General features: G+C 29.8%; 1 protein-coding gene across 8 annotated transcripts in view; it reads right to left on the bottom strand.

Annotated features, from left to right (window-relative positions):
* mmd (mind-meld) overlaps nt 1-23,558 on the bottom strand; it is a gene marked incomplete at its 5' end in the record, with an annotated part of 153,114 nt that overhangs the window by 26,870 nt on the left and 102,686 nt on the right. For 7 of the 8 annotated variants that reach the window (XM_014435115.3, XM_067053173.1, XM_067053172.1 and 4 more), the window contains 12 exon segments: nt 4,153-4,291; nt 7,529-7,697; nt 7,777-7,872; nt 7,954-8,035; nt 10,020-10,139; nt 10,248-10,356; nt 10,461-10,656; nt 12,758-12,925; nt 13,635-13,798; nt 13,879-14,048; nt 16,346-16,518; nt 17,864-17,938. In XM_014435115.3, coding sequence (XP_014290601.3) covers nt 4,153-4,291; nt 7,529-7,697; nt 7,777-7,872; nt 7,954-8,035; nt 10,020-10,139; nt 10,248-10,356; nt 10,461-10,656; nt 12,758-12,925; nt 13,635-13,798; nt 13,879-14,048; nt 16,346-16,518; nt 17,864-17,938 — 1,661 coding nt within the window. 8 annotated transcript variants of the gene reach the window in all.

Genomic DNA, 23,558 nt, shown 5'->3' with positions numbered 1-23,558 from the left:
AAAAACGACAGGACTTTTTGAATGCCCTGGTATTTTGTTTATTTTTCATTTTCAATTATATCCTTTGTATTGATTATGAATTTATCTAATTTATTGTCACTGCACATACCAAATTTTAAATTTTCACAATCATATTTCAAAAATGCAATTTTAATTTTACATGTAATTTTTGGTATCTATGGATATATTCAAGTTTATGATAATTTATAACACAATTTGTTTTATTTTAATTTATATATTTTTTCATGAGCTTTAATTTTGAAATAGTCTGTTATTATGCTTTTCTTCCCACCTTTATTATTATTTTACTACCCATTAATTTATTCCATTTATTACTAAAGGTTTTTGAAGATCTGTCATATGATATACGTGCCAGAGGTCTATGGTTTAGAACGCTCGGCTATTGTGAGGGGTTGTGGCAAAACTGGTATACAGGCAAAACAAGATGCTTTCAATGGCCGGCATATGTACATATATTTCCTTTTGTATATATTGTAATTTGTTTTAGGAGGTAGGAAAAAAAAATCTAAAGGTTTTTATTAATATTATTTAGTTCATTTAAGTATTCAATACATATATTATTAACAAATCCACATGGATAAAAATTGTTACATAAAGTATTTCTAATTTTATTCTTAATATCTTTTGATTATTTGTCATCTGATAGTAAAATAGTTTTTTTAAATTAAATGTTTGTTGATGTTTTTATTCAGGTGTCTAAGATGAATTGAATGATAACTAAGGACTCTGTCACCACTGTTTTGTTGCATTTTCTAGTTTTTTTTTCTACTATTAAGTCTATGTCTAAATATTTCAATATGTAATATTTCTAATATTTCAATGTAAGAACAACGAATTCTATTGTAAATAATATATTTTGTGTTTTTTTTTTAATAACTTTAAATATTTTTTAGAATTATAATTTTAATATTATTCATAAAATTAAAATTAGAATATACCCACCAATTATTAGAATATACATCAGAATATACTCATAATTAACACTATCTTTTCTTCTAATTTTGTCAATTACACATTGATATTTGACTGAAATAACATTCACTTAAAATCATAGAATGTTTGCCTCCTATACAAAGACCATTTAATTGTTGGTAATAAATACAATTAAACTTGAAATAATCATTTGTTAAGCAATGTTTTAACTCTTCTAAATAATAAATTTCATTTTTCATAATAAGTAATCTTATAATTTTAAAAGGGTATTTATTAAAATACTTTCTGAAATAAGAAGCAGAATTACTAGCAATTACCATTCCAAAAAAAATTATTGGTTAAAACTAGTAAATTATACAATTGTTAATAAATGTTACAAAGATTAAAAATTTAATATAATAAATTGAAAATATTTAAATAATCAATTCAATATTTAAGGAACCAATTCATTTGAAAGAATTAGAAAATAAATAATAACGAGCAGCATGCCACAAGAAAAAACTATCTCACTTCTGAGCATATCCAACTATAACCATGCAATAAAAAATCTTTTTCAACTAAACATTTATTGCTTTTTAACTCCATCACTTGAGGGTGTATTCGAGGGAAAATAATAGTTTTTAGCAACCCTGACATGAATTAAAAGGTAACTCACTGTAATATATATGATAATATATATGTAATATACCTGGAAGTATCACATGAAATGTAAATTTTTTGCAATGCCATTAATAAAAACTGTCCATTTTTTAAAAATTAATCATAGTATAATCCATGGTTTCTAAGCTATTCTACCAATGAGATTTTTTTTTCATTATCTCTTCATAAAAAAAAAAAATCTTAAACTGAAATACACAGCAAGAAGACATTTTTTACCCCATCTAAAATAAAAGTTTAAACAATCTGTTTTCTATCAACTTGTCCTTGGGATCGAGAAAAGGTAATCAGGTTACTGATTGGTCAGGTGATTGCTGAAGAAGAACGTTTAAGATGGAAGTTTTCCAAGGTTAATCTCAAAATAAATAATATTTTGTTAAAAGCTCATGTTAACAATTCAAAATTAAAGTTGGCTCACATTAATAATTAGTAAATTGTTTATGTATTCACTTTATGTTATAGTCACCTATTAAGCTTACACTTAATGTGACACAACCAAATAATTTGTGTTAAATTACGTTTTATTATTTCTAAATGTTAGCTTACCCTCAAGTTAAGTTTAAATTAAAGGAAACCATACCATATCATATACTTCATAATTTATATTGAATAAACATAAACGTACAGACACAAAATGCAAAAATTAAAAGATATTAAATATGTATATTAAAAATAATAAAATAACACCAAACACATGTAAAATCACAAGCTTAAAAATAAAAACAAATCTGGATTTGACTGGAGTTAGCCGTTAAACAGGATAAGTGATCAGGAAAAGGAAGTGAAATGAAGGATTACACACCCATTATTTTTTTAATTCTTTAAACTAATAAGTTATTTAATTGTAAACTAAACATATATAATAAATTATAACTATACATTATTCATATTGCTAATAAAAGTATTTATATTTAGATTAAACATCTTATCAGCACTGCTAGTCTATATTAATGTCTGTGAAGCAGTGTTTGACAATAAAATTCTATGATCATGCGAAACCTAGTGAATCTTGCTGCCGAAGCCTATTGTATGAGATAATTGTGCTAAGCAACTATAGTATTATGATTAATAGAAAAAAAAAAGAGTTAAAAAGTTCAGGGATTTATTTTTTGAACAATATTTTATTTATTAATTTTTTTTTTCTCATTTTATCCACCTGAACCTCTTATTATAATTAATTTTCTATTATATGAAGCTTTTATTCTAAATTTTTCTACTTGATTTTGTGAAGCAGAAAATAATAATGAGAACAGAAATAAGTATGTTAAAAGTAAAAGAGCATAGAACGGTCAATAAATTATTGACATTTCTAAAAGAAAACAAAAGTGAAAAGCTTTAACATAAATAAATCAATAGGTAGCAAAGAAATCAGTGCAAGGTATCATTAAGTAATTTTAGGGATATTGATTTCCTACTTAATAAGTATACTTTCATGAACTTTAAGGTTCAACAACTATTTTATGGTACCTGATGACTTGCTTACTCATTCAAAATGGTGTTATGTGAATGAATGACTTTCATAGTTTGGGAAAATTTAATGTATTGCTTATTAAATTAATCATAACTAAATAATATTTCAGAACTTACAATAAAGTTTAGAAATTACAGTATCTGCAATCACCTATCACATTATGGGCCACTTAAAAGTTTTAGAATGGTCAAAAACTAATAAAGAATTGAGTTTTACTACTTAAGTTAAAACCACATAGTTTTATCTGCTGCTTATTGAATTGAAATATACATTATTGATAATAGAATAAAAATGATGAGAAATTCCAAAACCAGCCAATAAAACTAGGAGCTTAGTTAGTCTTGACTATGACAGAGAAATGAATGAGCACTGATTAAGTTCTAGTTGGACCATCAGCCAAGGGCAGAGACCTTTGGTCTTGATTTATGTAAGGTGATGTGCATTAAGGCACTCGGAATTGAGTACTGGTGTTTGCCTGTCGACATTCCAAGGCTCTGTAGGTACAGTTCAAGTTGAACTAGCTGAGAGTACCAGTCCATTTAAATACTTGGAGCAATTACATCTCTTTATCAGTGAAGACTCATTCTTAATTAAATAATGCTGATAATTGACATTTAAATAATGTTGAATTATAAAATTTTTGACATGAAAAAATATTTTACAATAATAATTACTTCTAAAATGATTATTAAACTGAGTTGCAATAATTATTAAAACCTTAGACATAAATAAACTGAAACAAGACATAATATTTTTCATAAAAACAACTGGACAAGAGTGAAACCAATACCGATTTGAAATTATTTAGTTGAATCTTTATTGTTCTGATAGTAATTAAAATTGGAAGGATGTGATTTATGAAGATTTATTTAATAAGCAATAATTAAGAACACTTATATTAACTAGAAAGACACCCATTATATTTCTACATTTCATGCTTGCACTGATAAAACTAAATAAAAATAAAACATATAATTTAAAGTATTAAAAGATATAAATAAAAATTTAAATAAAACAAAGACCACATTAAGGTACATGTGTTTTTGTTAAATTTAGCAATATCAACTAACCTGAGACATAGGGAGAAGTTTTTGTGGACTACGACAGATCTGTAGCACAACGCACTCAGCGCAAACACTATGAATACGCCCCCCACCACCGACATTAAAGTACCCACCAGGAACACAGTGTTCGTGCTGTGAGAATTTTCTGCATCGAACAAAGAAAAACAAAAAAAAAACAATAGATTCATTACACACCGATTAAAATAATACTTTAGATATGGGTGTGGTTTTAAAAGGATAAAACTTGGGAATAAAAGAATATAGGTTAAGGAGAATTTTAATTCTCAAATGTAAATAGTTCATGCACCAACCAGAGCTAAATGAAGTATGTAGTGAAGAGAAGAAAGAATCGGACAGTTAGACAAAGATGGAAAAGAAAGCTGTTTAGAATTCTTATTAATTCTTTAGCAATAGATTCATATTCAACATTACAAATAGTACACAAACAAAAGTCTGGCATTACCAATAACCATTTTCATTGGTACAGATAATAGATATATATTTAACCACAACAAGCAACACTGAATACATGAATATGTACCAACATTTCACATTCCTTTCAGTATTTTAACAAATATTTGTCTGTTGCAGCATGCTCATGGTAAATAGAGGCTAATTTATTTTTGTTTTGTATAAACAATGATAGCATCAGTTATTTTCAAGTTGTAGATTTAAAATAGATTTATTTTCACATATCAGCACCTGCATCAAAACAAATATTTATAATGTCGCAAAACACATAAAGCATTTCTGTAACCAACAAAAATCGGCGTACAATGCGAGAGATAAAATATAAAAATTAGCGCTTGCTCACAGGTATTAATTGCTTTATTTACAGTTGAGGAAGTATTTTGGTTTCCTCTGATTGTGTACCTGTAGCAAACCGCAATTAGGGCAAAGCAAATGAAGACCCCTTTCACAACTCCTACCATAATGAAGACCATCGTCAGTGTGCTTAAGTTCTCATGGTCCCTTCCTGAAAAATATTATTTCCCACACCGCTTTCTCATTTAAGTGTGAATATGAATCTTATGGTCAAAACGCTCTAGATATAATTAAATAAATACATAGTTATAATAATATAATTTTGTATGGAAATAAAGGATGACTTTTGATTAACCTATAAAATATCAATAAAAAGCTATAATTCTTTTAGGACTGTATGAATAAATTTATTTGCACTTGGCCGTCAGAAAAATAAATATTATTCCCAACTAAATATTATAATCCATCTTCATGGAGTGGGTCTTCATCAACTATTATGTTTATATGAATTGAAAGGCAACAAAAAAAAAAAGATCACCTTTTTTGGTCTTAACAAGCAAACAATAAATACCACAGTTTTTTGAACTTCTAGAATGAGCATTCATTTAACTTTTTTTATTATGTTAGAAGGGAAATCTATCTCTAACACAAATATATTATCTGCCTAATATGGGAGAGTTAAAGTCAGAGATACAGAGATTTAATTCACATTTCAACAATTCTGAGTTAAGTCCAGAAATACAGTCTTGATATTCTTTAGATCAAGAATGATCAACCTAAACATCAGTTTGAAGTATTTTTAGGTATAAAGAAATGGTGAAGAAAGCCTCCAAAGGGCGGACACTGTTTTTGCCTCTGAGTATACGTATATCATGTCTTTCACATAAGAAAATGAACAAAGTTTAAATTTATTAGCTTATATTATTTATTACAATTAAATTCAATAAATTGTTATGATTCCTGATGTAAATACTTGGCTCAAAAATTACAATCTACTTTAGAATGTTGTACAGGTGTATTTGGGAGGGAAAACATAACAAAAGGAAAAGCTTAAACTTGTTGTTATTGTCTAAAATTTAGCAAGTATTACATTATAAATTTATTCATAATGTTGACAGAAGAAAGTGATTGAGAATCTTCGAATATGATTAATCCAAAACTAAGTATTATTTTTTTGCCCATATACTGTAGCTTGAATATACATAAAAAATAATACTTAATTTGTTTCAAAAAGAGAACCTCTAACTAAATTAAATATTATAAGTAAAACAAAAATATTTCCCTCTTTATCAAATAATTTAGTGATATTATATAAAAAAAGGCTTATTTTTTGACAGTTTCAATCAAAGTTATTGAATATAATAATTCTACTCAATTCAAAGGTGTGCTCATATTTCCAGCCACGGGTAGTTTTACAACATTCACAATAAATGTCAGTGACAATATGAAGGCCTGTGAGGAGAATTCACTCCTCTTCTGGACCACAACCGACATTCACCACTGAATTGACTAGATAAGCTCGTCCTTCACTTCTCTGAATAGATTTTGATATGAGTTTGTCATGATTAGCGAGGTGAGCTCAGTAGTGGATGCACGAGTACATCCTGTGGCACTGTGGCAAGTATGCCTGGAACGTCTTTACCATCCTGCTCCATCCAACCTCCAGTTATCAGTCTTCAACTTAGTGTCGGAATTTTGAGCAATATCACCAACCCCACAATACTGGAGCACATTGGGACAAATGGAAACAGAACACCTCCATTACAGCAGGGACAAATCAATAAAGAGAACACACTACGCCAGCTCATCTTCGAAGAGAAGACAACTCCGGCGGTGTAGAAATATTAGGAGATGAAACAACTACCAACAATGAGCTGACTCAATATAATAATTGATAATGGCCTCATGCATGTGTAAGTATATTGGTTTAGAGTTCGATCAAACAACAGTGATGTTTTAGGTTGGGACTTCTTGGAAGCTATTCATTAAAAAAGGAATGCTCGTAACCACCTACATGTGCACCAATAATAATAGAGCATAAGGCCTAGAGAGATTAAAAGTATATCACCACCAAATAGAGATCTCCCTTTACCAAATTTTGAAGAATTCAAAATCAGAATAAAATGGACCAGGGAACTCTTTTTTGTTTTTTTACTTATTTGGTTCATGACTCTAATTTTGCAAATTAAAAAAGCAAATTCATCATCACCAAAACCGTTTAAATTAATTAATACTAAGAAACACAAAGTTATTAGATTTTGTTAAACATCAGAAAATGTATATATATATTTCATATATAACGAACATATGGAACAATAGAAACAGAAATTGTAGGGTTGGATATGAACTAGTGGGTAACATTGGAAAGTGAGGTTGTGTCTTTCCCGTCTTAGGCTTGTGTTGTTGAGATATTATGCTCGATTGGAAGAGCTATTAATACAATGATTTTGTGAAGATAACATTAAATTAAATAATATTAACAAGAATTTTTTTTTAAATACTGTAGGTAATAAGCATTTTTTAAGTGAATGGTTGGTTTAATTTAAATATATTTATCTTAAGAGATTAAGCATTTTAAAAGATTTAAAGAAAGAAATATACTTATAAATAAGTTTACCATATGCTGTCTCTTTCTTTTTCATTTGGCCCTCAAGGGATGGTTCTTTGCTATCGCTTGGCGATTGAGTTCCATCTGGTACTGGAGTGTTCATGATCTCGACCTGGATAGAACAATCTGGACCAGTCCAACCTGGCTCACAGTGGCACTTATTGGCATTGTTACATGACTGAAATAGTAGATTTTTAAAAATTAGTTTACTCTTATTTTAAAAAGTATCTAATAGATAATGAAATATTTATATTTACCCCATGTTTAGAGCATTCTAGACTGTTATGGTTCATTGGGCACTTAACTGTACTTATAAACGGGAAAATGCTGGTACACGTCTGATTCACACAAACCTAAATCATTACAATAATTAGTAAATAATTGTTGTTGTTTGTTTTTTTCTTATAATTAATGACATTGAAGTGGAATGTTACCAATTGGGCTCCACATGGGGTGCCGTCCCTGACGAGGCCTGCTTCAGGAAGATCTGGTTGTTCCATGGGCCAGCTTGTAGTCCTTATTTGACAAATAAAAAAAAAAATATCTACCAATAAACACAGAATTTAATAATATTTGTAATACAATTAATTTTATAAATTAAATAAAAATGATGGTTTTGTTGTTCTAAGTAAGAATTTAAAAAATAAAAATGAAATATTATGCAGTGACAAAACTCTTGTCTATTAAATAAAGCATTTAATTATTTTATTTTATATATTGGACAGCATTAAGTGTATATAATAAATAAAATAATTTTTAAAACAATTAGCAATTAGTAAAATAACAAATTAAAATCAATACATAACATAGAGAAAGAGAATTAAGCAAATCCTCAAAGCAATGCCAATGCCGGGCACAGGAAATTGAAACCTGGATAGGTAAATGAACAGAAAGAAAAAAGTGCAATTTAAAAGGTAATTTATAAATAATATTTAAATGTCAATAATCAATTGAAGTAAAAATAATTTTCAATTGTAAAAACTGTTTTAGACAAACAATGTTTGAAAACAGCACTAATGAGAAATAAACAAATAAATAAATAAGGATTTATATTCATTTCATATGTCCACAAATTAATAATAAGGTAAGGGAAAAAAATTATTGTTGTTATTTACTGAGTAATTTTTGCTTAATCTTAAGAAACAATTTAGATGTGTATATGCTTATAAATCAGTGAAGTGAATGTATACATATTTAAATATTAAATTTTTATATGTAAATGTGTAAAAAATTTTTTATTAAGGTGCAATATAACCTTTGTTGATTGTAACTGTATGCTAATTGTAAAATTGTTGATTATAAATATTTTTATTTGTTGAACTTGATAATGAGCAGAGGAGACAATAAAAAGTAGATAAAGGGTATAAATAAATTCTTGATAAGAAATATAATGAATGAATGAATGAATGGAAATGAAATGAAAAAAAAAAAAAAATTAAAATGAAAATATAATTTTATTCTGGGACATATGTCCCCTAAGAAGAAATACATGGTTCATACATTAAGATTTTTGTCTGGTAAGCAATTACGTTTCAATGTTACTATTACAATGTCATTTCCAGTAAGTAAAATGAAATTACATTGGAATATTGGCTTAACTACTGTTTATAATGTTAATCAATGTATGCCTATTTATTTTATTACAATGATGTGGAGGTTTGGTTATACAATAAGTGAATGAATAGGTGTTGTTTAGAGGAAAGAATGGATGAGGATTGGCGAATGGAGATGGGAAAAGAATTTCAGAAGGAGGTTGCACGTATGACGAAGGATTTGGTTCTATAGGAGGGCATATATAAATCAGTCGGTTGGGATCTGATGTTTAATGAATAGATGGATGAACGAAGAGTCAGCAGATCAAGGATATAGGTAGGTTTTTTTTTATTTTAATAGGAAAATACCAAGGAGGTATTGCCTTTGGGAGATTGGATAGAGCCACTTCAACTCAGTATACCAGCGGGAGACTTGAGAGCACCTTGGAAATCCAAAGATAAGTCTTACAAAGCAGTTCATGAGTCTCTTCAGTCTCAGCTCTCGTCCTGCAGATAGCCCTCCATAGACTAAGGAACCGTAGTCAAGGTGGGGGAAGACGAGAGAGGATACTAGGAGCTGACGGGTGTTATGAGGAATGGAATTATGGAATCTTAGAAATTGTTTGAGTACAGTTATGGATTTACGTGCGATTTAGGAAATGTAATTATTCCAGGAGAGGTATTGGTCAAAGGTAACTCCAAGGTTTTTTATTGTAGGATAGAAATGAATCAGTTGGTTGTTAAGAAGAGTAGAGGATAGTAAGGGAGGGAATGAAGGAGGCGCTGGGAACTAATAAGAATAGCCTTGGTTTTTTCAGCATTCAGGTATCTATTAAACTATTAATGTATATATACACCAATTAATAAAAAAAAAAAATGTGTATAATTAAATAAAACAGTTTAAAATTCTGAAACAATTCCAACAAAATCAAAGTTCAAGCTTTTGAATTTTAAACAGTTGTACGTACTTGCATTCATATTCCACTCCTTTCATAGATATAATGGTTCTAGAGAAAAGTTGGTCGACACCGGCCGAGACAGGATAGGCATTTCCTAATTGGCATTGGAGGGATCCACAGAGGGCATTTCTTTAAAACAAAAATTTCCATTAAGTTTTTGGATAACTTAATTAAATAAAACTACAGATATATTATTATTATTTTTTTAAATAAACCTATGAAACATTTAGTACTTACTCATTATCACATTTTATATATTGTTTATCACTATCTGTTCCACAGTGGCCACTAAAAGAACCTTTCGGATTGAACTGCTTGAAACATTCTGCATCTCCAGCTTTTGCACCTTTAATTCAAACATATTACAATTAAATGTGTATAGGCATTTTACAGTATACCAAACCAATATATAAGTTCCTCATTTATATAAAAATGGAAAAAAAAACTTACTATAACCCCAAATTTGTTTGCATTGAATATCTAAAGTTGGACAGATTCCATTGAAGCAATAACCTTTTCCTGAGTCACATGATATACCGTTCTTCTTATGGAAGTCAGGCGGGCATTGGCCATCCTCTCCATTACAATGTTCTGGCAAATCACATTCATTTGTAGCAGGCCGGCACTCAACACCCATTGGCTTTAACTGAAAATTTAATCAGTTAAAAAAATTACATTTCATTACACATATAATTTATATTATATATATTTAAAATATAAATATTTTTAATCCAGAAGAACATGCTAGAAAATCTGAGACATGGAAACTCGCATGTGACATTTTAATACTAAATTAAATCATTATGAAGTTTTCAAAGGATAAAAGAATAAGTAAAAAACAAAAAGAAAATAAAGCAGGAAAAAAAATTATGTTCAACTAAAATGTTGCTTTAACTAAAATCACTACAATAAGCAATAGTTGCCAAAATGTATTTTGTCTCTCCTTTTATCTTGGATAAGTGTATCCCAATATTATGCTTTTTAATCTAATAGTTTGTCCTAATACATATTTTTAAAAGGAAAGTCATACATTTTACATAATTATTTAATTGCAAGAAATACAAATGCCTAAATTAATCAATAACTAGTAAGTAACTAAAATTGAGTGATTAAAACTGATTGTATAATGAAGCTAAGATTTTATTGATTTGGATTAGAATAGTATATCCTGAGCACAACATTTTCATTGTCCATCCTTTTCTGTCAGACTGATGTACCTCTTGCAGCTATCACCACTTCTTTATCTTCAATCCACCTTTCCCATGGCCATTCCAATTCTTTCTATATCCTGGCTTATATGAGAAAACTTTTTTCGGGAAAACATTTGTCACTTTCCATCCTCATTTAGTGGTCAAGCCTCTTGGTATCAATATTATAAAAACATATCCTTTTTTGCCCTATATTTTGTCTAATAATTCTATTAGACATAAGCTGGAGCCTAGAAATGTTGCAGCTTAGAAAATCCATCTCTAAAGACAGTAATTTTTGAGTCTGCATTTTAACTGTCCAGGTTTTGGCATCATATAAGACTGTTCCCTGTAGAAGGATAAATAGATTCTTATTTTCTGTTCCGAATGAGATATTTTTATTTCATACAACTGAGTTTAGGGTTCCAATAATCTTTCTTCATGAAGATATTTTTGATGAAAGGTTAGTATCAAAAGGTTCTTTTCCATTTATTTATTCTCTTAGGTTCACTTAGTACTAGTTTCTCTAGTTATATTTTCAGAACCTATTTGGATTACTACTCTAAAAGTCTTCTCAGTTGGAGGTTACATTCCTCTGATATTGTATACAAATTGCATTATAAATAAATATTCATCAATATGTTTCATATCTTTACACCTCCATTTTTTCAACCATTTATTGACAAGTTGTTCAGTAAACACGTTAAAGAGACTAGGTGATAAAGAGCATTTAACTCTTTGGATTTGGGAGGTGTTTAAGATAAAGGATTTTTACCCTCACATTTGCAAATATATTGAACAGGGTTTGCATTTCTTTTATTAGACCTTTACTAATACCTGCCAAACTCAATGTTTCCCAGAGTTTTTTTAATGGGGGTGTCATTAGCTTTCTGCAAGTCTATAAAGGCTAAATGTACCTCTTGGTTATGCACTATCAGCAACTCTAACTGTTGAGCAACAGTGAATAAGTGATCCGTAAACGAAGAAGCAACATAAAGTAATTGAAATACTACAGAATGAAGGAAAGAAAATATTGCAATATACCAATAATACTGTGGGATATTTTTTACAAAAATAAAACTATGGATAACGGATATACTGTACTTGCTCGTACAGGAACTGGCCTTTGAGACCAAATTCACAACAAACACCAATAATTTTCACCGAGAACTGGCTCATAGAGAGAAATTCACAGATTGTAGAATCACTTGTTGAAATATTTTCTGTTGCCCTGAACTTTAAAAATTCGTGTGTAGACGTCTTTAGCTACTCATTATACTCAGCTAGAGAAGTTTGAGCTCTTCCGTTTCCCCATTTTTGTTTTGAGCTAGCAGCAAAATATTTCAAGGCATGAAAGAAAATCCTATGCAGCAAGTTCTCTTGAATTAATAATTTCTATTTTTATGTTTTATAATAATAGCAACATATTTTTTGTATCGATTAGTTATATTCTAGCCAAATATGATGATAGAAAAAAAACTTTATTCAATAACACAGTAAGCTAACTACCATAAAATTTGGTGAAATTACAGTAGGAAGAAGTTGAAATCCACCCCTTACCTTGCATTCAACACAGCATTCTCCAGTTGCACATTCAGATTCTTTTTTCAGCTTACACGTATATGGGTCACAGCATGGATCATTCTCTTGACATTCTTGTATTAGACCACAGTCACAATCTTCTCCTTCCTCAATGACCCTGTTGCCACAGGACCGCCTCACCTCCAGCTAAAAAAATTCATAACGTTATAGGTTTTTTCACAAAATATAAATCAATTTTCCAACAAAATTTGAATTCGGACATCTAACCCAGGTATATCGGGGTATTTAATACATGAGTTTTAATAAAATTACTGATATATTCTTCTCAATTTTGTAGAAAGTCCACTACCATTAAATTGCTACATTGGTTAAAGTTTAATAAACAAAAATATTAATCAGAGCAAAAAAAAAAAATCATAATAAAAGAATATTATAGCTGGACATATAACTGAAATCAGTAAGAAATAAGTGAGCTACAAAAATGTTACGAACAAACTATAAAAACAAATTTATTACAGTTGATAATAACAATCTATAATAATAATTAACTTAATGATATTAACTGAAAATTGGCAATAAAAATTTTTAAAATTTTTTATGGTTGTGGTTAAACAGAAGAACTATAATAATGCAAGTACTTATAGGGGCAGAGTCTAATAGGGCAAATCCATAAAATGTTGAGTAAGGAACCAATGGTGGTGGTCATAATCCTAGCACTTTTACAAATGACAAAGTAATGTAAGTTACGGTCTGACAAAAGAAGTGTTGAGGAATGATAAGGTAGTTAAATATAATAGATCAAAATTAATGTTTGTAATAAATCATTGTAAAAGTTAAAATTTATGGAAATATGTTTACTGTATTAAGTACTGTTTCTAAATATTTTTATTTATACCTGATTTGGTTTATTGAGAAGGCATAGGCCATGACCTGTTCGAAGAGCACTATTATAATCTGCTCGGCTACATTCACTAAATTTGTACGGTTGGACGTTTTCGAGACCCACAATCGATTGGGCCATAATGCAACCATGCCAATCCCTACAGAAGCATTCTTCTCCTAAAAGAAATAATAAGAAAGAATTACTGCCAAGCTAATAAATGAAAATAAACTAAGCAAATAATACAATATCATCTTACTTCCTCCGTCATGACCCATTCCAATATTGTGACCAATCATGTGGGCCATGGTACCAGCTAGGAGGTGGAGTTCATATGCATTCACATCTACACTAATCCCAACTGACTTGTCTGTGCACACTGTTTCAGGAACAGACATACCAGCTTCACCTCCTTTGAACATCACGCCTCTGAAACATTGAATTTTAAATTACTAAGTAATGAGTTTTATTTATCGTGTTATTTATTTATATAAACTTAGGAAACCAAGTGGTTTGACACAATAATGCATGCAAGATAAGCAAAGTAAGAACAAAGAAAAAGAGTTATAAACAAAGTAAGAATAAAATAAAATAAAAGATATAATAGTTGATAGTAATGAATATGCCCCACATCACATCAAGAACCCAGAGTGTATTTATTAGGGAACGTACTCCATTCCAGATTTTTCAATGTTCTAGGATTATAATGTGGTAATCATAGAGCTACACATTATAATCCTAGCAGCCTTATTTATTTCATGACATAAATGAAGTACTTATTTTGGAGAAGAGATGATCCAAATTTGGCCATTAAACTCTGTACCTAATAAAAGTTTTTTACTACGAATTTTGGACCAAAAGAAAATTCTGTTTTCCTGGCAGAATGTGGAATAAGGTTGTTAACTACAAAAAAAAAAAAGGATAAAATTGGCAATCTTAAAATTGAATGTTAAAACAAAATTGAATATGATGGATTGAATGGTTTCCTAAAAATAATATAACTGATATAAAATTTAGAACCCTTAAAAAATAATTAATTGAAATTTAATTTTTGAATGAATATTTACAGATTTCATTATTTAAAAACAATACGAGCAAAACATAAAAAATAGCATTATTGACTAGAAATAAATATGAGAGAAAACATAGTTATGTGAAATGGAACTAACTAAAATGTGAGACAAAACAAATAATATAAAATAAAACAGAGATATTCCACACAATAATATAATTTGTCTCAAACAGAAATCAGGTGAGTGAAAGCCTCTATTAAATAAATATGAACCACATCTATTTTACTAATATTATATTATCTAATTTTATAGAGATGGTGTTATCTCTATATGGGTTAGAGTATACATGCATGTACTATAAATATATGAAGGGTTGTGGAAAAAACAAGTTTTACGTTTTTTTTTTCATTTCATTATTGGTATGGATATGGATTCAGAATGGAAATCTGCATTCTCCTAAAGAGTTAGAAGGAGAAAAAATCATGTTTTTGTAAATGCAAAGTTAAACCTACACTCTGGTTGGATATCTATTGCTTTCACTAATCAGTTCTGTTTTGTAGTTTTTATAAAGTAAATTAATTTCAAAATTCATTCAGATGATTAGTGGTTATTGAAAATATTACTGGCTTCATCAGATCACAACTCACTGCGCTTACTCAAGAGAAAAACAAACTCAAACAAATCTTTTTCAGTTGAGGTTAGGCCATCGTTGTCAAAAAGGTGAATAACATTTAAGTATTTAATGAGGAACTAAAAAGGATTCATCTTCTCATAAAAGGACAACTTCTTGGTAAGACCTCAACTAAGAAGGATCTTTTAGCAGTATAGCGAGCAAAACGAAAGGAAGACAACAGCTCAATACTTTTAGAGAATTTTCGTCGCCAAAATAGTGTTAGTTTTTTGACACCGCAACGTAAAATTCCATAAAAACAAAAAAAGACGTTATAGTTTCAACTTTAATATTCGAACGCAAAGTGCGTAGAGTAACACATCTCTTTCTTTTTTTTTTTCTAAAAATCCCTGTATACTTTCGTTAATTTAGTAAACTTTTTTCATTCAAAGAATTGTTGGTATTAATTTTAATTCCAATCATAGTTCAGAAGGGCCTAGCATCCAAATAAATAAAACATAATTTAAATTGTTTGCGGTATGACTTTACACCTGTTTACAATTATAACTACCTTTGTGAGCAAGGAATTGACATACCCAATTCTCCTTCAAAGGAAAAATGAAGGCAAAACGAAAGAAGTTGACCACGCCCTCGGAGCACAGTACATTGTTATATAAACTGAAGCAGAAGGCAGCCAATTATTGGATCTAAATCCTCTGCCTAGTCCCTCTAGTTCATAAAAAGGTCCAGCTTTTTTATTCTATTATCAAGGTAGCTTACAACCTCCATTGTGATAGTGTGATATTTAGATGTTCAGCTTGCATTTTTGATCTATTCTACCAGCAGATAGAAGATTACTTTTAAGAAACTGAAATAGTTGTGTTTTACTCTTAAAGTTCTGTGAATTTGACGAAATTTTGTAAAGTTTTAAACGAATTTGTACTAGAGGCGTATAGACCTTGGTTTGAATATTTTTCGATTTCCTCACGTTTTCAGTATAAAAATTGATCCAGTGTCTAATTATAATAAAAGGTTAAACTCTGTTAAATTCCAGGCCACTTTAGAGGTTACTAGGAGTTGCACTTGTGACTCGATGTACTTACGTGAGTAGTTGAGCAGTATCCTTCTCGACCCTGTACAACTTTCTGGAGGTGTAGTCGTTGAAGTTGAGCAAAGCCCTGCTGATGTCCTCGGACTTGTCGATGAGGGCCTGGTTGCTTCCTTGCCAAGTCTCTATGTACACAATTGACACTCTCGTGTTCAAGGTACGGAAGTACTGTGAAAACAATATTTTACTTTCATCTTCATAATAACTTAGAAACTGGCTAAAATTATTTCAGATTCTTGTGAATTTCCATACAAATACATTTTTTTTGTTAAATTCACCAGTAGTAAGCACATTAACAAAAATATTTAAACCTTTTTAGTATTATGATGTTATTTTACTCAGGGTTTTCTTTAAAATAGTCGCTTTGGATTTTTAAAGTTCTCTCAAAGCTATCTTACTTTAAATTTTATCAAAAATAAGTGATATTATTTTTTTATGGCCACCTTTCTGACATACGGGAGGGTGGGGGTTATCTACAGGTTACAACTCTATTCTAACGATGGTGGGGTGTCAAGTTTTAATTTCCTGGGACAGCCACAGAAATAAAAGTCGATCCGGATTCGAACTGTTGGCTCTTCAACTCGCTTGGCTACGAACAGTCCAAAACTGAAATAACCTGACAACCTATGACTGATGCATTAGTAGTATTATGGATCAGTAGTGGTATCAAAACTCAAATAGGAGAATATACCAATGGTAGAAATATGAATCATGATGAAACAAATTTTATTAATGATTATTCATCTCAATAAAATGATTTCAAAAGTTCTGGATTTCTTTTTTTTTTTTTTATAGAGTACTAAATTCAAAAGTCTTCATTATCCGATAATATCGTCTTGAATTTACTCATTTTATGAATACACATCAAATTCAAAATAAACTTTAAAAATGGCCAATTCACAAAAAGTTGTTTTATTGATTTATTAAAACTCTAGTCTGTTAGTATTAAAGAAGTATTATACACTTACTAAAGGTATCTAATACTGCTAAAATGGGCTTTTTAACGACCTGATAATAATTAATAATTAATAATATTAAGTATAAATTAAAACTTCTTCAGGCGAAGAAATTGTACCTAGATCAAGTAGTTCAAACGAAAAGTAAGCACACTTTCATGAAATTTATTCACAAAATGCTAAAATCTAAGCTTACTTCCCTATCACGTCAAGCTAAATTCCACGTCCACGGGGAAAATTTCCTGTTAATGACTGGAATAACCTGTTAAAGACTTTCTTGATCACTAAAATCTTTCTAAAATAAGCTCAATATAAGTTAATTGAAATGACAGCAAAGTAAAATTCTTTAGTTGTTCAAAAGCGTTATTTTTTATAATTTAAATCTCAAGTTCCTACTACTGGTGTATTTACACTAAATATTACTAATAAATTACAACTAATAATATTGATTAAATTTTACCAATTAAGTTCCTAAATAGTGTTGTTTATAAAAATAATTTAAATAAATGAATGGTAACTTTAAGAAACAATGAACAATTGGAGAACCAAATCCTTACCAAATCAGCGATGTTGGCTACTTGAATCGCGTCGTGGACAACTTCTGATCTTGTACTTCCATTCCTCTTCTCAAACTGAACAGATAAATAAAGTAATTAACAACATAGTTAAGTTAATTTATATCTAAAAGTAAAAAAATTAAAATTTGAGCCCCAACAACTCATGAAGGGTCTGGGGTTCAGTACTATTTTTGAATAACGGATGTGATTTGATCGACATCTTGCCCAACCACCACATTTTTTCTCAATGATATTATATAATTATAAAATCTATAAGCAAAAGTGTGTAACAAATATAGTTATGATTTAGTATATTGGTAAATAAGATATGTTTGACTTAATAAATAAAAACGGTAACAAAGGGATTGGGCAAACTGTCCTTCAGAGATTTCATATAATTCAAGATTCATAATAAGTTGATTAATATTTTGCAGTATGGAATAAATTAATGCCACTCATACAGGGAAAATGAAAAAAAGAAATAAATAGTAAAATAAATGTATGAAATTAAATTATTTCAGTGTTTTTACAGACCCTAATTATTCAATAAAATTATGGTTCTGCTACCCTGATAGATTGGAACAGAGTCGATAGTGACTATGGTAGAAAGTAATAATTAATTAACTGAGATTTTATTTATTTAATACCAGATCGCCCTGGTACATTTTTTTTTTTTTTTTTTTTTTTTAACAATTGATTATAGGGACGTATAGTCTCATACAAAAGACACCCCTAACTATATACAACGTCTATATAAATCAATAAAAAAAATTAAGGTAAACTAAATAATAATTCTCAATAAAAGATTAATAATAAAAACGTATAAAGTAAATTTAATAACAAAAACAATCAATGACATTTATAGATTTAACAAAATAAACAATTCACTTCTAATGGAAAATAAAAGAAAGTTAATTTAAGAAAATAAAATTTCAATAGAACTGATGAAATATAACTTATATCAGGATGTCCTGCAGCAGCCTGAGCTTCAATCTTCGGGTTGTGGTAGGGTTTCTCAAGTTGTAGGTCACTGCTCCTTTCTGTAGCTGTCGTTAACTGGGAGTGGAACTACATGAACCTTTTTTTTTATATAATCCTCCATTGGTTCTATTTGTAATGCCCGATGCAGTGGGCTGTTTCTTACAAACCAAGGAGCATCGAATGCAATTCTTCAGACATTATTTTGAAAAGATTGTAATTTTTTCCCCAGACTTCACAGCCGTACATCAGCAGTGGCCTGAGAATTGTTTTAAAAAGAAGAATAGCCGTTTCTGGTTTTAATTAGGATAGGATATAGCATTGCTAACCTTGCGTAGGTTTGAGTTAGTTCGATGTCGATATGGTGGAACTAACTGCTATAAAACTGTAAAATAAACAGGCTTTACAAAAATTGCTACAGTTCAGCTTAGACGTGCAGGACAAAAACATAATATGACTATAAATAAATAATCATACACATGTACACGAATAAAACGCTTCGACTTTTTTTATTACACGGCCCTCCCCATAATAAATCGCACTAAACCACAGAGGAAGGTTGTTCAGAAGCAGTAGGCCCCAGGGGTACAATATATCAGGGAACTGATAAGGGTCGGTAGCGAGAGAGTCTCTACAAATTATAAAGTGGTCTATCACATGGGCGGGTAGATGCTACACTAACTGACTGCTTCTCTTGAATTATTGACTGTCCTGCTTGTCCCCCCTCTTCAAAACTCTCATTACGATTAACAAATGAATAAAATAATCATTAAAAAAAAAATCACACAACTTTCATATACCACTACGAATTTTATTTTTTACTTTTTATTAAATTACTATTAAACTTAATTTCAACATCAATTATATATAGCATGATGTGAGGAGGAAATTTAAACCTATTTTTACATTCTTCAATAAAGAATATTTCATCCATTGCTTTCACCAATTTAACACATAATGATAATAATAATCGACCGGAATTGCCTAAACGATGCAGTTTTAAAATAATAAAAAATTGTTAAAGCCGAATGGATGTTTTTTATAACTGCTAAACATATCTATCTCCAAAAAATTTTGCATTGTATATAAATGAATTGAACTGGATCCAGAAGGTCTTGTTTCTTGTCTGGTTCGAAACAGCTCTTAATGATTTAAAAGAAGAATTTTAATCGAAATTTGTAAGAATTGGTGAAACTGTTATGTTAGAATTATTATCAGACATGTATTAAAATGGTTATAGTAGAGGCTAAAATATTCTATATTAAATAATGTAAAAATAGGTTTAAGTTTCTTCCTCACACCATGCTACCTACAATCGATTTTGAAATGAAGTTTAATGGCAATGTTATAAAAAAACAGAAACACTTTTTTGTAATAAATTGACAATATATTTTATAAATTTAATTTTTATTTTCTATTGCTATAAAAATTTATGTTTCTCGAGGAGCGAGTAACGAATCACCTTTTTCCCTCAAAAGTATTCAACAGGTTTAGCCCTCCAGTGCATATTGCCAACTACAGGTGACACAACTTTGAGAGTGCATGTCTTAGCTACTGCAGTGTACCTAGATAGATTCATTTGAAATATCGTTCAATTGTGAAATAAATAAGAATTGTGCTGTTAACAAAATCTAACCCTTTATAATCATTTTCGTTCTGAGTTGTTGTTGTTGTTGTTGTTTGTTGCTTAAAGGCGTAAAACCCTCTGGTCATCAACGCCTATGGCGTGATAAAAGTAAAAAAATAAATAAAATAAATAAATAAATAAAAAATAGAAAAATAATTTTAAAAAATAAATAAATAAAAAACATAAAAATCGAAGAGGAGTTATAATTTATAAAGAAGGTGATGTGCTTTTAAAAATTCAAATACTCCTGTAATTTTAGCTTCCTCATCTGCCAGAGTTTCGGATAAATTTGGTGCCAGTCCTATCCTGTTTATTGTTGGTAAATAGTGAGTACACTCATCAAAAATATGTCTAATCGTAAGAATGGACTGACAATATTTGCACGTTGGAGGTGGCAGTTTTCTGATCAGGTGAGAGTGCGTGAGGAGAGTATGACCTATTCTCAAGCGGGCCAGAGCAACCTCCTCGTTCTGAGTTTTCAGTAACTTGCATGTTTTATAAAATAATATAATAAGTGAATACTATGGAAGATATCTTTACTAGCTCACAGGAGATAAGGAATATTTAAAAAGGTCTAATTTTAATTCTCTAACTCGGGAGAGGTGTAGCCTTGTTCATAATGGGAAATAATCGTCTATACTTAGCTAGTATTTCATCCGCTTTGTTTATACTTTGGTTTACCTTTCGCTAATCCTTTAATGGCGTTATTGTTACTCCATCTTTTACCTCCCTACCTATTGCTCATACAGTTTTGCTCTGGTTTCCATGTCTCTAACCAGTATACTTCTAACGTGACATATTATTAATCACATTTAATCATTTTACTCACCTGGACTTAAATTAAATCATAGGCCGAGGCAAGATGAACTTTGATCTTTTACGAATTTTGGACTCTACAGCCTCTGATGGAAGAACTGCAATTTACAATTTCAATTTCAAATTGCATTGAAAGTAATCGTGAAGATTTTTGTCATCATCACATCCAATTGTATAAAAAACAAATAGTACAATCTTGTCTACCATGAGATAAATGCTCACAGGACACCTTTTATGGGAAAAAAATTAGAAAACTCCCGCCTGTTAAAACTTAAATACAGACTGTTAGAATTTTGACGTTCCCCACATACGATGTGGTGTGCAAAACTAAAAGTAGACTTAAATACCCACCGATAACTACTCTCTAGTCGAGCGTGATTCTGACCATATCACCTCCTTGCATTACCGTTGTTCTAGTAACAGTACTTCTTTACGAAGTACTGAACCCCTGACGCTTTATGGGTTGTAATGGTACAGAATACATTTTTTTTTTTTAAACTACTTTCTTAAACAATCTCTCTGCACTTCATTCTTGTGTTCTCAAGACCGTGTATTTTGTAATGTCCGTGAGAACACTGAAAATTTTTTCTATAAAGGCCGAACGCGGTTTTGTATAAACTATGATTTTCATCAATATGTAGGACAAACTAAAATAAACATGTTATACGTCTCCAATGTCTTTCTTTTTATTGATAACTCTATATTTTCTGTATGCAAGTATTTTTATCTTATATATTTATGTCCCGTATATCTTCCCTCTGCCTGAAGGTGGTTAGAGGGTGCCAGCGTAGGCCTTATTTAGGGATAGGTTTTACGGCTCTCTCCGTTATCCATCTTCGCAACATCCTTTCGCCCTGTGCCGTAAATCTGTGATGCGTAGGCCCAGAAGGGTTCCAGTAAGTAAATGTGAGCATTCTTTCTGTCTCAGTACAGAAATAGTTCCTCGTTATTTAGGTTTGATGATGACTACAATGAGGGTCGAAACGTCGAGGAAACGATCATGACATAACTTAAAAAGAATTACCATAATAAATACAAATAATAAATAATAAAAATAAGCTGATATCTGTTCTTTGTAATTTATAAAGTAATTAATAGAGTAATATATAATTTAATTAGCCATAATAAATAAGCCAATTGATTAATTATCATTATATATTTTGTGCATTATCATTCATTTAATCAGGCCTATCGGCCGTTAAAGTCTAACTATTTTAATCATACAAACATTTCATTATGATAAACCAGCCAGTATATTTTTAGGCCAAAAAGAGTAAAATATTTAAAACTCAACTAACCTAAGTATGCAATAATAATACTATACTACTATAACATACTCACTTCCTTAGTATATCAAAGTATAATGAGTAAATTTTACTTTGATGTAGTAATCATGAGTATTGGGAATTTAAAGAAAAAACAATTTTTTTTTTAAGAACTTTAATTAAACTTATATTAATAAAATATTAGTATTAATAACAACTATTTGAATAATGATTTTTAAATTGTTGACATGAGGTGTGCTATCACTGGTTTGTGCTTAATAATTTTATTTGATTTTGTATTGATGATAACGAAACTTAGCTAGTTCGTTATTTACTGATTCTTAGAGCAGCTGTTCCCAGACCTTTCTTGCCATGACACCCTTTTCGGGCAAACAAACAAATCACAGCCACCCTTGTTAGATTAAAAAAAATTCGCGGCACCCTTGTCAAGATAAAAAAAAACATAAGAATATTGGTATTATTGTCCTTAGAGAGGCTGAATATATAGGAAATGAATAAATAAGTAAATGCTAGAATGCACTGGATATTTACTATTTTAATTTTTTTTTTTTTTTTTTTGTAATATTTTGAGAATGTTGCATTCGATCGAGGCACCCAAAGTGTCGCGACACCCTTTTTGGGAACCACTGGTTTAGTGGCTGTGTCTGAGATCTCCCTGTTATTATCATAACAGTTGAATTGTTAATTTTTTTTTTAGTTTTTCTCTAATTAATTAATAAATTTGTTTAATATATTTTCAAAACATGGACTGATAATATGGCAAGTTTTTTAATATATTTGCCACATTTGGTCTGACCATAGAGTGACAAGTTATTCATGATCTATACAAATTGAATATTTTATGAAAAAATAATAATTGGTAATTTGTAAAATTATAGAAATATAATATAGTTGTCATATTTGTAAACAAACTTGAGTAGCAGATTACTAACCACAGGGTAGGAGCACCTCAAATCTCGATCTCAGAATTTGTTACGAGTAAATTATA

The sequence above is a fragment of the Halyomorpha halys genome, unplaced genomic scaffold, assembly GCF_000696795.3.
Source record: "Halyomorpha halys isolate HHAL.00 unplaced genomic scaffold, Hhal_1.1 Scaffold1519.1, whole genome shotgun sequence".
Lineage (NCBI taxonomy): Eukaryota > Metazoa > Arthropoda > Insecta > Hemiptera > Pentatomidae > Halyomorpha > Halyomorpha halys.
Note: the sequence above shows the minus strand (reverse complement) of the source record. Positions and strands in the feature narration are given on the sequence as shown.